The sequence below is a fragment of the Gossypium hirsutum genome, chromosome D01, assembly GCF_007990345.1.
Source record: "Gossypium hirsutum isolate 1008001.06 chromosome D01, Gossypium_hirsutum_v2.1, whole genome shotgun sequence".
In the NCBI taxonomy this organism is placed as follows: domain Eukaryota; kingdom Viridiplantae; phylum Streptophyta; class Magnoliopsida; order Malvales; family Malvaceae; genus Gossypium; species Gossypium hirsutum.
In genome coordinates this window covers 28,467,365-28,481,839 of record NC_053437.1, presented here as the reverse complement: position 1 = coordinate 28,481,839, position 14,475 = coordinate 28,467,365, and the positions used below count along the sequence as shown (strand labels likewise).

The 14,475-nt window shown below is 33.1% G+C and overlaps 1 protein-coding gene across 3 annotated transcripts; it reads left to right on the top strand.

Annotated features, from left to right (window-relative positions):
• Window positions 1-5,416: 5,416 nt before the first annotated feature.
• Window positions 5,417-12,629, top strand: LOC107921027 (nuclear transcription factor Y subunit A-9). 3 transcript variants are annotated; one of them, XM_016850880.2, is made up of 6 exons: window positions 5,417-5,567; window positions 7,491-7,797; window positions 8,671-8,786; window positions 9,071-9,142; window positions 10,544-10,708; window positions 11,832-12,629. In XM_016850880.2, the coding sequence occupies exons 2-6, from the start codon at window positions 7,527-7,529 to the stop codon at window positions 12,267-12,269; spliced, it is 1,062 nt and encodes a 353-aa protein (XP_016706369.2). In that variant the 5' UTR covers window positions 5,417-5,567; window positions 7,491-7,526; the 3' UTR covers window positions 12,270-12,629. The 3 variants fall into 3 exon arrangements, with proteins under 3 accessions (XP_016706369.2, XP_040942443.1, XP_016706370.2); XM_041086509.1 differs by having other exon boundaries at window positions 7,488-7,797; XM_016850881.2 differs by having other exon boundaries at window positions 5,417-5,614.
• The last annotated feature ends 1,846 nt before the right edge of the window (window positions 12,630-14,475 follow it).

Below are 14,475 nucleotides of genomic sequence, written 5' to 3'. Positions count from 1 at the left end.
AAAATTTTTGGATTTTAAATTTAGGATTTGATGTGATTGTGATTTATATCTGCTAGAAGTAGAACACGGTTTTCAAAAATAATAATTGTTTTCTAACACTACGTTTCAGCACCTCAATTTTTAAATATCACGTTTTCGTAAATCATTTTCTTTAACTTAAGCTTCCGCAACAATAAGGTTTTGAAGGTAATAACTTTTTAATAAACCTTGATTGAAAATAAGCAAACGCAAACTGAGGTTTATACAAGTTTTAAATGACAAGAAGTTTGAAATTTCAAGAAGGGTTTTTAATGAAAACATGGTTTTCGAAAAACATTTCAATGTGACACGCCAGGTTCGGGCCTAACTTCTAGGTCGAGTTTGGGGTGTTACATGAACAAACATTTTGTAAGTACTTGCGAACTTAGTGAGTTTTAATACAGAATACCTTAAGTCTTTCTAGTTGAGTTCCTCCTTTTGAATATTTTGGATTACCACTCTGTATTTGGCGAATACTTTACTAATATCAGATATATACTTATACACCAGCTACCATACTTAACGTACCAACTCTTACTTCACTCTATAGCTGATTTCAGATCTTATCGATCGATATAGATCCTATTCCTTCTTATAACAACATAGGTACTTCTCAGAAGAATATCTATATAGAGCCTATTTTTGGTGGAGTTCTATTCAAACAAACACTTAAAATTTTCCCTATAATCGGTAGTCATAGATATTACTCTTTGGCGGAAAAGTACTAACTGATCTTACATTTGGCAGACTCCAATATTGAATTGATAACTAACAAACTACCAATTAGATCATATCTCGAATCAAACCCAAATCAAACACATATTGATAATGAAACGTTCCAGATCATTTTGAAGAATTCCAAGCGTCTATATTACATAACACAATAACACCCAAATTAACAAATGGCTTAGATTTTAGATAACCTCAAAACGAGACATGAAACTATTCAAATATGGCGGATGCCAGATAACTCAGGTTTCATCATTACATAGTGTAGACCAACTCAGACCAACGAACTCTTATACTTTTCATAACTTCAAATATGCCCATATCCTATATTGATAGGCTACTATGGCAGATTCCCTCTTTAGAAATATAAATGCATACTTTCTTTCATGAAAGGCCCAATCGTCTATATTACATAACAAAAGAACGCCTAAATTGACAAACGACTCAAATTTCAGATAACTTCAAAACTAGACATAAAACTATTCAAATATGGTGAATGCCAGATAACTCAGATTTTATCCTTACATAGCGTAGACCAACTCAGACCAATAAACTCTTATACTTTTCATAACTTCGAATAAGCCAATATCCTAAACTAACAGACTATTATGGCAAATTCCCTCTTTAAAAATATAAATACATACTTTCTTTCAGGAAAGATCCTTTAAGACTTATTCAATTTCATTACAAGACTAACCAAACCAAATTAACTTCTGATGTATTAGATCTTTATACTAGAATTATCTATCGAAGAAATCTCAGAACTTACCCAGATCTTACCACGAGGGCGGATAACCAGATTCTATCACATAGATATCATTGAATACACTACAATAGGCATTATAAAATTTACCACAGAGGCAATACGGAATACACCTAAAAAACTTAACAGATCACACTACATAGGCATCATACAGAGTCACGTATTTATTGTCCTGACAAACTTTCACAAAAGGTGCCATGGGTTTCTCCCTCATAGATTTATATATATCTTCATGTTATGATCTACTAGTCCAGTTCACATATCACCGAAGACATCACCATGAATATTCTCATAATCCTATTATGCCATGGGTATCAGCCATAAGGACTTATACATCCTCATGTCGTGATCTACCAGTCCAGTCTTTATCTTACTAGAGGCATCACCATGAATGTTTTCTTTGTCATATAATACTATGGATTTGTACCACATGGACTTACACATATTTTCATATCGTGATCTGTCAGTCTGGTTAGCAATATAACTGTTTTACCAAAGGTATCACAAAAAGATGTTTTACTCAGAAGTTACTTACCTAGATTTGTTCACATGCCTGATTGATTCTTACTTTCTCATATTAGATTTCATATGCATACTTATCTTTTAGCTTCTTATTCAAACAATACCTCACATATATCATCCTTATACATGCAAAATCTTTACATTACTTTACATATACACTTATTAATTCACATGCAGGAGCCATGATAAAGACTCACTTGATACTCACCTATATTATAGCTTGAAGTTCCAAACTCGAACATCCATCTCGAACTAGCAGCAACAATTGCTTAAGAACATGGAACCATCATTAAAAACTCATTAACAAATAATTTGTTATCATCTCAACTATAAACAACCCCCATATAGGGCCTCTTATTCATAACCTATTGTTTATATGCTTCTTAACAACCTTATTCTTTCTAAAACTTAACATGCAGAGCTATCAGTCTTACCAGGAGGTGAAACATCTACTGATTAATTTAAAAACCTTAACTTTCAACTCAATAAATAAGAAAGAACATTTAATTTTAAGAAAAAGAACCAAAGAGTAATATTGAAGGATAAAAAACCATCTTGACGAACCCATTTCGCCATATATATACTCTAGTTTTCCATTAATGGAACTTAACAAGTGTCAAATGCATACAGAAGTGGTCCTCTTAATGTCCTACAAAAATCAAAGAAAATATAAAAGAGAATCCGATGTCGATACTATTTGACTGATTAAACCATTCACTTGACCCTCAACCAATCACGTTACAAAACCTAATTAGCACAGTAATCAGGCAAACTGGGCGTACTATACATTTGGCGGTAACTCTCATTAGGTTTACTCTTCGCTTGTCATACTATTTTCTTAAATAACAGAATACCTTGAGATAAAATCTTTAATTACTTCTACGACGAATACTTTACGCTTAACTCTAATCCGCCATAAAATTGTTAATTAGCGGACTATATTACGCCAAATAGATAACTTCACATCTATACACCTTCTTCTTGGATCTAACTGATTTAGGGTGTGACAAGTTTATTACAACATTTTCCCATTTTAGAACATCTATGGAAGAGTGTATCCATGGATTTTATTATTTGTTTTCCTAAATCTGATAGGTTTACGAGTATTTTCGTTGTGGCTGATAGATTTTCCAAATATAGAACCTTTTTTTCCAGCAATCAAGGAGTGCCTTGCTGAGGAGGCAACTTGTTTGTTTCTTAGTCTATTGTTAATGATTGTGATGGGCGATCCACTTGCTGATTTTAGACAGAGTTGTTCAAGTTGATGGGGTTAGACTTAAACTTTTCCACTAGCATACATTCACAAATTGATGTGCAAATTGAGAGAGAAAATACTTTATTAAAGACTTATCTTCAGCACTACGTGAGTTCTACACAGTGGGATTGACCAAAGTTGTTGGATATGCCCCAATTTTCTTATAACTTGTAGTGGAGTGGGGCCACGAATCTGAGTCTGTTCAAAATAGTGATGGGACAACAACCACTCACACTCAATGCTATTGTAGCCTATTATATAGGACCAAATCCAACAACTTATCGATTTACTAAAAATTGACAAGAGCAGAATGACTTAGCCAAAGCTTGTCTACACAAGGAAAGTAAGTGCAAGAAGAAGTGGGTTGATCATAATCATAAAGATGTGCAACTTTAGGTTGGTGACTTAGTCTTTACTAAATTGCACTTGATTTTGTGCCACACTAGCTTACACAAAGGACTTGTGCGACAGTATAATGGGCCTTTCAGAGTTTTAAAAGAGGGTAAACAAAGTGGCTTACAAACTGGAGTTGCTAGTAAAACTCAAGGTTCATCCAGTGTTCCATGTCAGTATGCTTAAGCCTTTTCATGAAGATCATGCGGATCAAGAGGATCCAAATTGAGGAAAATTTGAACGAGCACCAATGGGGGTAAAAGTCTCTTATGATTGTGATGTTGAGTGCATCATGGCAAATCAAGTTATCCGAAAAAAATACTACAGCCTGAGGCAAGAGTACATTGTTCGATGGAAGTGATTTCTCGAAAGTGAGGTTAGTTAAGAACATGTTGAGGCTCTATGGTACTTCCAAGAGAAGATAGACCAGTTCCATTTCGAGGATGCCAAGGGCATCACGAGAATAAATGGAGGAGAATGTAATGAGACACGCAAATGAGCCCGTAATTGATACACACATTTCAAACCTTCATGTTTCTTTGGAGTCATTCGACCCGACAAGACTGGCCCATTGCTTGGAAGAGACTCAAGGCCTATCTACTTAGATCCTAGTTAAAATGTAAACACTCCAACAAATTATATTTTTACCAGGATAATTATTGTAAATCCTAAAGGATAAAGATGTATAGATCTTAAATCTCTTAAGACTCTCTTATTATAGATGGGAACTAATCTCAACCATTGATGTAATTCGATCTATACCGTTGGATATGAGCGAGTTTAACTATAAATAGAGTCTTCCTCTTTCATTTGTAATCGTTTCATTCTTGAATTAAGAATATTTTTAGAGCATTTACTTAAACACTTGGTGTGCATTATTTTTCTATGGCTTTTCTATTCGTTCGTGGCTTCTTTCTCTTTCGAGTTTACTTCCGTTTTGCTTCAGTGTCTTAAAGAATTTTTGCTAGAATTATCATGTTTTGAAAGTTAGGCTAACTTAAGCAGATTTGAAGCAAAGAAATCGCTTAAGGCTACACGATTTTCTAAACTAAAGTTCTACCCTCGTAACATAAATCAAAACATAACATTTGATGTGGGATTCAGTACATTACTTACCAATAAAAACCAAGTTTTTAAAAATCATTTCTGTGGGAATTTCATTAGTTACATTTTATGGAAAATCTGGGGAGTTGGAGAAGGCTAAAGTGTTTGAAAAAAAATACTTTTGAGAAATGTAGTTTCATGAACCACTATCATTGCTAGATTAGCACAAGAATAGTAGGTTTACATGTGGTTGGGCATTGGAGCTATATAATATGATGAAGAATTCAACTTTGAAACCAAATGTTTTCACGTTGACAAGTCTTTTGAGAGCTTGCATGGGAAATAATCAAAACGACCAATATGAAAAAAGTAGTATACTTTAGGGATCAAATGAAGTATTAAGCTAGAAGAAAATCGTCAATGAAACGTGGGTAGAAAAAAATTGAGAATTAGGTAAGAAAAAAAAAGGAAAATTAGAGAAAAAAAGAAGAAGGAACATCGTACACTTTTTTTGTTGTGACTTAAGAAGGATGATCTCGTCATTATGAAAAAAAATAAGAGACATTGACGTCACCTCGCCGTTTAAACGGAATTACTCCTCCCGCTTGCTTTCCGTTAACTCACCCAAACAAAAAACAAAAAATAAAAAAGCCTTTTAAGCGGGAGAAGGAAAACGACGTTTCTTTAGCACCTTCAATTTTTTTAAAAAATAGAAAAACTAATAATTCTTAATTTCGCTTTAATTTATTTAATACTTTGGTTTCGTTGCTCTCTATGTATCACTTACTATACTACACAGTGCCATATAATATCTTCTTTGGTTTGAGAGTTCAGAGATAAAAGGTAAAGGGTTTATTTTTTTCCTCTATTTTTTAGAGTTATTCATCTCAGTAAGTTCTTTCCCATTTCATCTTTGTTTTATATATTTTTGAATAAAAAAAGTGTTTCTTTCTATTGGTTTTTATTGATGCAAGTTATTTCCATAGTTCTTTTGGGTTTTGATTTCTTTTTCTCTTATTTTAATGTTTCTATTTTCTTGATTTCCAGAAATGGTTTGTTTAAGGATTCTGTTTTGTTTCATTTGAAGGATCTATTATATTTTTCCCTTTTTTCTGTTGGTTTTCATTGATATATTTGTTTTAATTACTATTTTTGGAGGGCTTTTTTTGAATAAGAAAGTGGACTAAGGATCACAATTCAAGCTGTGTATGTGCATGCATGCATGTATGTATGTTCTCTTATGGATGTTAATGATGATACTGAGGACATGATCTGATGTGTCCGGTCTTTTCATGTTCTTGCTAAATGTAGGTACTGATTTTCTTTTTTATTTATGTATAATGGGTTTAAGATGAGATATACATAAAGTTTGGAACCGATTTCAATCCTCTTTAGATGGATTAAAGACTAGATATGGAATCCTTTTTGCAGAACAATATATATAATAATTTAGTGTTATATTTTATTCCATTTTTTGTTCGTTTAGTGCTTTTTGGATTATATTTTTTGTTAAAAAATGTAGCAAAAGAACAAAAGCAACAACCGAATGGAAGTTGGATGAAAAAAATTGGGTACTTTTTTAGCCTTGCTGAAGTTTTATGCTTAATTAGATTCTTATTTGCTCCATACCGATACGGAGGGTATGAATTATGATCCTTCAAATAAAGAAAAAATTAACATGTCTATTTTGCCCGAGATCGTGTATACTAACATAGCATAAACATAACTAGATGAATATTTCTAGTATTTAACCTAAGCATGATCCATAAATGGTTAGAAATTAGAGAGGTCAAGAATACATATATATCAATTCAACTAGTACTGAAGTATCAAGAATTAAGCACCCATAGTTTTATACATTTAATGTATCTTGTTTGGAATACTTTAAAGGTACAAACTTTAGGTACTTTTTATTGCAAAATTGCCCTTCTTCTTTGCTTACTTGTTAAAAAGGACAACAAAATAAATCAAGCCTTTTCCAAGTTTGTAGAGTTAGCTATAGGGCCCTTTTTTTGGGTGAACACTTCATTAATACAGGAAAGTAGTGTTCAAGAAATACAAAAAAGTAGGATGGTGTGAAGCTATCATTCTCTAATTAACTTGTTTATGAAGCTAAATCAGGGTTTTGGCTATGCCCGCAAGGTTGAAATAAGGATAATCTTAGCTGGCATATTAAGGTCATGTTTAGCATTGTTGTTGGAACATGTGTTTTTTTATAGTTTAGAGAGTCTTATTTTTTGTGAATAAAAGCATCAATGAAACTTTGGGATAACGTTAGCTAATTTGCAACTCTAATTGTAATATGGTCTCTAAATGCATCTTTGATTTACGCCCCCAAATGCGTTCATAATGTACTGCTCATAAATACTCGTGGTTATATACGTGTTTAGTTCTCATTTGTTTATAAGAAAAGAAAAGAAAATAAAAAGGGAAAAGAAGTACATGCATATAAAAAAGACAAAACCAATTTTGCTTTTGTGTTCCTCCCATTATGTGCAGCATCAATAATGGTTTTTGAATCCCAAGTTATCTTTATATGGTATGTTCTTTGAGATTTCATTCTCATGTAATGTCCTGCAGTGGCTGCTTTAATCTATGTATCTATGCAATTGATTTTATATGGATTTTCTCCTGAATGTCCTAGCTAATTGTTCGAAGATAGACATATACGTTTTAATAAAGTGATCATTATGATATGCTTTTCTTGACTATATTAATCGCTGCATTAGTTGACTGAATATTTCTTTTATTTGCATAACCAAGCAGTTGGTCAGGGTGTCATAGATTTTAGACTTCAGAAGCATGCACCAAAAAACAGATGGTACAAACCATCCGGAACCCAATGCAAATAACAATAAACCGCAAATGGTTCAGGTTCAACCTTGTTGGTGCAGCACACGGCAGGATTCCTTCTTAACGGGTGTTTTAGGAGAAGGCAGGACAAGCTTATCTCTGGCCAAACACTCAAATGGCGGTTTAGGGACAAAAACAAGTGAATCTCCAAGCACAATTAGGACTGATGATAAGCTTTGTTCTAGTAAAGAAATGCCCTTAACTATATTTCCACATCCAGGTAACACATGCTGTTTTATACACAGGGTTTGCTGTATGTGAGTGAACTTGAACTGCAATCTTAGTTCATGGATTTTAAGTGTGCGATAAAAAGGGTGGCTCAGTACCTGGCTTTAAGATCATGATTAACAAGAATTCAATGCACCATTTGTTACTAATCAGCTCCTGTCTTGTTATAATGAGTTGCAAAGAACGTAACTTGCATGATATTGTATTGCTAGAATGTTTTATTGAATTAAAAACATTGGTACAGTTGCCTATTTTAGGTAATAATTTGACTTCTTAAGTGTCCGCAGTTCCACACTCTAACCATTGAGGCTAAGTTCTTTGTGTACGCATCAACTTCGGAAGGCTATATCATATTTCAAAATGTTTGCATGCGAGCAAAATTTAACGCAGCTCATAATATAAGTGATTGATTTGTTGCAGCGAGCTTTTACATGCATGCAGATACTGACCCTTATAAAATTGAATTATCAAATATTTATATGATTTTGAAGTAAAAAAGTCATAATTCTTTCTTGTGTGCCGTATTTTTCAAGGCATAAAATTCACTTCATAAATGTACATGAGTTGCAGTCATGCAATTTAAAAGACTTGAAAGTGTAATCAGGATATAACCGCAAGGCAGGTTTCAATGAGACCTCGCAAGGACATTAACCTGATCAAACTTTTGAGTGGTGTTAATTGCACTCATTTAATTAACTTTGTTATAGCCAAACTTCAATAATGGCTCTCTTTGTTTTCTTGGCAATGTATTGTTTTCATTTCTTAGATGCTACTGTACTTGAACAATTGTGAATTTTCAGTCTGTTTTTGCACGTCATGTTCATATGCTGTGAAAGCTAATGGAGGTTTTTTCTTTTGTGACAAGATGGGAAATGTGGAGATGAACAGCCATATTTACAACATGCTATACCCATCATACGTCCGACAATGGGTGAATATGTACCACCAGAACCCCAGCTGGAGCTCGTTGGCCACTCGATTGTAAATTTTCTCTTCCTCTCTCTTCAGAGAACACATAGTTATGAAAATGAATTTGCATGATGAATCATTTTGAACTGTTGGATGTATCTTTTGTGGGTTTGGTTTGATAGGAAGGATAGAAAGGTCAAAAGATGAATTCTGTCTGATCCAATGGTTGAACCATCTCTTGTTTGTCTCTATTATAATTATTGGATTAGAAACAAAACAAAATTATGTCTGCTTTCCATTTTTTATGCAAGGCCAAGGTGTAATGATGGAAGTCTAAGTGGAAAACTCTTTTGCAGGCATGTCCGTCCTATCCATACACGGATCCATATTATGGGGGAGTGGTGCCTCCTTATGTACCTCAATCTTTGGTATGAATTTATGTAGTTCACTAGTCATCATAAAGATTTTTTTATCTTCCTACTTGCTTGGTTTTGTATGGTTATATTCGTCTTTTGACTGCCTATAAAGTTATTTTCTACCAAGATGGTTGTAGCTCCATTTATTTGTTAAATACACTCAAGTCATTTGGACTTCAGTGTGTGTGTCGGACATCAGGATGTGCTTGACACGAGTATTTTCAATTTTTTAAAGTTATTGTTTCTAATGGTTTTGGAGGATCCTTTGAGGATATCTCCATATCAATGTTCGTATATGCATTGGACACAAATGGATAGTTGGAGCAATAGTCTTAGACTGTAAAAGCAGATGAATATGTACGAGTTCAAAAGTATGAGTTCAAGAAAGGTAGTCAAACAGCAAAAACTGTCACTTACGGTTGTGGATGGGTTTGTGTGCATGGATTATTTCTCTTATTTTGGGGCTGAAAAAATGGAGAATAGGAGTTGTTCTTGAGGAAAGACTGGTTTTTTTTTTAGTCGCATTAAGGAATAAGATTCTAACTATAAATATAATTAACTGAAGTTACTTGGACCTGGGGTTATGTGTCGGACGGTGAATGTGTGCGACACATATATGATCATATTTAAGAAAAATTTCCATATATTAAGAGGGCTCTTGGAAGGTCATAGCCTTGTACCTTGTCTGGATATGCTTCGGACATGAGTATCTTAAGAAAAATGAAGAGTTGGAGAAAGATTGTAAATAAAACACCGTGGTGATGCAGTGGTTCAATAACTCTTCTGTCTCCAGGATGAATTCTCCATAATGTACCTCATACCAAATAATTAATGACCCAAGAGTTTTGAGTATTTATTATTATCCCAACGGTATTACATGTTAAAAGGGAGTAAGTGAAACGAAATAAACTTGTTCTCTTCAGAATCTTGCACACAAATATGGTTGAACATGAATTCTTGTTATCACTTGATGTAGAATGTGGAAGGCTTTTGTATTTGGTTCATAATTCCACTTGCTTAATATGTTGCTAATAAATAATAGAATATCCGTATTGTTGTCTAAAAAGAAAAAGGTTGTACGCGGAACATCACTTGTCAAGGTAGAATTGTCAAATGGCAATTGTGCAAAAAGGAAACTTATATTTAAGATTACACATAAGGCCGGGTATAATATAAACATAGAAAACTGTTTTAGCAATAATTACAATATAGGAATGATTTATACGCATATATAACTAGAAGTGCTGCAGTTTAGTAACATGTACTTAAATATTTGAGAAAGTGATTATGTACTTAAATATTCGAGCTTTAGATTTGTTCTTAATAGTTGAATGTTAATGAACAATTTTCTAAAAAACGGATGCAAATATGGTATGAAATTTGTTTATGAAGATTATTTAAATATCATTTCAGGTACATTCTCATAGTCTTGGAGTGCATCCTGCTAGAATGGCTTTGCCTCTTGAAATGGCTGAGGAACCAGTTTATGTGAATGCTAAGCAATACCATGGTATTTTGAGGCGAAGGCAGTCACGTGCAAAAGCTGAGCTGGAAAAGAAACTGATCAAAGTCAGAAAGGTTGGTTTTCTAAAATTTTTGTCTAAATATAAGCATGGACATATTTGATTCATCAATGTGCTACATCATATTAGTTAGTTCTATAGTTTAGTTGTCGATTCTATTCTTCATTGTGTTGATGCTTGAGAACATAATTCAATTTTGCATGGTTGAAGCTCTAAGGAAAGTCTGGTACAATCTCAACCATGTTCCTTTTGCATGTGTAAATGAATTGATGTGGTATTCTGGTGGCATGGAGTTTTTATGTTCCTTTCTGGGATTAAAACTGTAAAAAGTAGGAAACTGGGAAAGCACCAAGCAGTTTGAGATTTTTGACAAGCAAGAAAATGTTCCAATCTTTGCTTTATACATTGATGGGCAGCAAGGGAACTAGAACTGGTGGGTCAATGATACTGAAATCTCATGGTGTGGTAATTAAGGAAGGATGAAATCATTGGACTTTTATTAATAATAGTTTGGAAGAGATAAAAGTACCATTCTGTGTCTAAGTTACGAAAGTTTGTTGTATGATAACTTTTGAGACTCAGAAGACTGTCTGAATCCTTGAGTGCTGCATACATGTGTCATAAAGAGCGATAGAATTTATCATTGATGCAATCTAGAAGAGAGGTTTCAAAGTCAAAGGCAAGATATAAGCAGATATTTGAACATTAGGTAGTTCGAGAGAATATAATGCTATTGTATTCTGCCTTCATGTTCGAGCTTTTACTAGAAGCTGGTGCTTTGACAATTTATTATAGCTTTCAAACTAAGTGCCAAAGTTTGTTTTGACTTATTCCACTAAGTTCATTATTCAACCGAGTTTAAATTTTTTTTCTTGTTTGTTTATGTTTTCTTGAATGGGATGGTTAATGATGCTAATAGCCGTTGACACGAATGATAGTTTCTCTGATATTTCAAACTGGCAAAACATTGTTCCAACAAGATAACATTAAAGTCATGCTTATGCACATATTGTTATTGAGAGATTGATGCTTGAAGTAGTACCTTACGTTCATGTATTATTACATCACAATGACAAGACTTAATTTTAATTCAGGATCATGTTCTACTTTGTTTCATTCACTATTTGCATTTAATGTGCATTTACGAGTTCTAAGCATCTATTTGTTGTGTTTTTCAGCCCTATCTTCATGAGTCTCGACATTTACATGCTATGAGAAGAGCAAGAGGATGTGGAGGGCGGTTCTTAAACACGAAGAAGCTTGATAGTGATGCTTCTAAAGCCACGCCTAACAAAAGCAGTGACACTAGTTTGAATCTTCCATCACAATGTCCCGAAAACACGAGTGGCATCTCAGTTACCAATCAGATGTCCTGGAATGACAATTCATCTGTTGGTCATCGAGAAGCAGCAGAATCTGAACTTCAGGGAACAAATATGCAGCAAGCATTCTCCAATGGCAATGGCAGTGGCTACTATTCCCATCATCAAGGGTTTCGTTTCTCTACCTCTCGTTCACTTTCCAATGACATGTTGGAAGGAGGAGACTGTCCGAGGCAACAGTATGAGAGAATCATGGTAAATGGGGTGCCTCACAGGGCCCTGACAATCAAATGAACCTTCCTAAGGGGTGAAGTATCTCTCTTATCATTGCGTTTAACCCAAAATCTTATTTATTAACGTAAGTGTTTATTCGTGTAGTGGATTTTCTTATCATGAGCCCCCATTGTTTCACCATTCCATGCTTCCGCGAAATGGACGCACTCGCGTTTCATGTCTTACAACTATGTTGACAGGCAAATCATTCTTGGCTTTGGCTTTTTAATTGGTACTTTAGGTCTCTTATATAACCCTTTTCTTTATAATGTACGAAAAGAATATCTGCATTGTGTGAAATGAATTTGAAGTCAAATCTGACCTTAACTATTACAATGGTGGATGATATTTTATAATGACTTTACAATGTTTTTTCTTGCATGATATTGCCATTTTGTTTCCGTAGATGTTTTGGAGCAATAGGTAACAACTTCACTCATGAGAATCTGAAAGTATCAAATACAAGTATAGTGTTTTGTTTTTGGATTATGTAAGTTGATTTTGTCCCATAATCGAGAATGGGGTCTAGATCCAATTTTTTAAAATTTAATTTTACTCTTTGGGCTCATCTCATGCTTCCACATTTATGTTTCGAGTCTAATTCATTGAGTTATTTTGTAATGAATTTCAATCCAATCAGATTGTTGGAGGCGCATCACAGTCAGGCCTGCTCATTAGACAGTTTGTTTTGTTCTTCATTATTAACTCTATCGATGTTGAATCCCACTTCATTCCAATTCGAGGCAAAATGCATTTATTCCCACTTCATTCCAATTTGAGGCTAGTAAGTGTGTAAACCTGACTTTTCAAATATATAAACATAAAATATAATGGTTATTATTATTATTCTTTTAATAATTATGCAAGGGTTTCCTCAAAAAATAATAGTTATGTAAAGGGAAAAAGGTGATTTGATAGGATAACAATTATTATAATGGCTGTCCAAAAAAGTTTACCTCGTCCAAAGAAAAACGTTTAATTTCAAACAAATTGTTTTGGAAGCTATTTGGTGATTCAAGTTTTGTCATCTTTAATTTTATAATTTTTAGGTATCATTGAAAAAAATATTTTATATATTATTAGTGAAGTTTTTAAATTCCACAAGGATAACTATTTTATGTATTATTAAGTTTTTAAACTTTAAAAGCAAGATTTTAGAGTGACATATGTGTGTAAGTAAAAGATAAATATATATAAAAGTAGGATATACTTCGTGAAATTTAAAAATTTCATAGACAATGTATAAAATAATTACTCTTATTATTGAAAATTTATTTGATACATTGTTAAAGGAGATTTTAGACTCCACAAGCCATATTCTAAAAGTTAGGGGTGAGTAAAACTCGATTCGACTCGAAAAAATCGAAAAAAAATTCGAATTTCGAGTTAAACGAATCGAGTTATTCGAATCAACTCGAATTTTTTTCGAATTTCGAGTTCGAATCGAGTTGAGTTTTCGAATTCGAATAACTCGAATAATTCGAATAATTCGAATATCAAACTATAATATTTTACATTTTTACCCCAAATTTCCAAACCTTTTTACTTTTCCCTCAAAACATTTACTCCTTCCCACTTTCCCCCCAAAACTTTTACTCCCCTCCCCTCCCAACCCCCCAATCTACCCAAAATCCATTTCCCACCAAAATTTTACTCTCCCATTTATTTTTTTTCAAAATTTTACTCCCAAAACCCTCAAAACCTTTTATTTTCCCCCAAAATTTTTACTCCCTCCCACTTTTCCCCTAAAACTTTTATTCCCTTCCCATCCCACCTCCCATCTATCCCAAACCCTCCCCCCTCCAATTTTTTTTTAATATTTTCCCTCCAAAATTTTACTCCCCCTATTTACTTTCCCTCAAACTTTTATTCCCCAAAACTTTTTATTTTTCCCCTAAACTTTTACTTCTCACCCTTTACTCTCAAATAAAAAATCAAAATTATCCAAAAAAAATCACTAAACATAAATAGTAATAATTTTATTTATATCTACTATTTATATTATTAAATTAAATTTCACATTTTATATTATTTATATTATTGAATTGTTTAGTCATGTTGAATATTTATATTAAAATTGAATTATTAATTATGCCATAAAATATTCGTGTTAAAATTTTATATTGGTATCAATTTCACATTTTATTTTTAAAATAACTTTTATTAAAAAATCATATTTTTACATTTAATATATTTTTTAATTTTAAAATACATAGTGACAAGAATT

Excerpts from the sequence above, each read along its gene's own strand:
- LOC107921027 (XM_016850880.2), top strand. The coding sequence starts at position 7,527 with ATGCACCAAAAAACAGATGGTACAAACCATCCGGAACCCAATGCAAAT. Across the intron at positions 9,143-10,543 it reads CTTATGTACCTCAATCTTTG|GTACATTCTCATAGTCTTGG; the intron begins GTATGAATTTAT and ends ATATCATTTCAG. Across the intron at positions 10,709-11,831 it reads AACTGATCAAAGTCAGAAAG|CCCTATCTTCATGAGTCTCG; the intron begins GTTGGTTTTCTA and ends TGTGTTTTTCAG.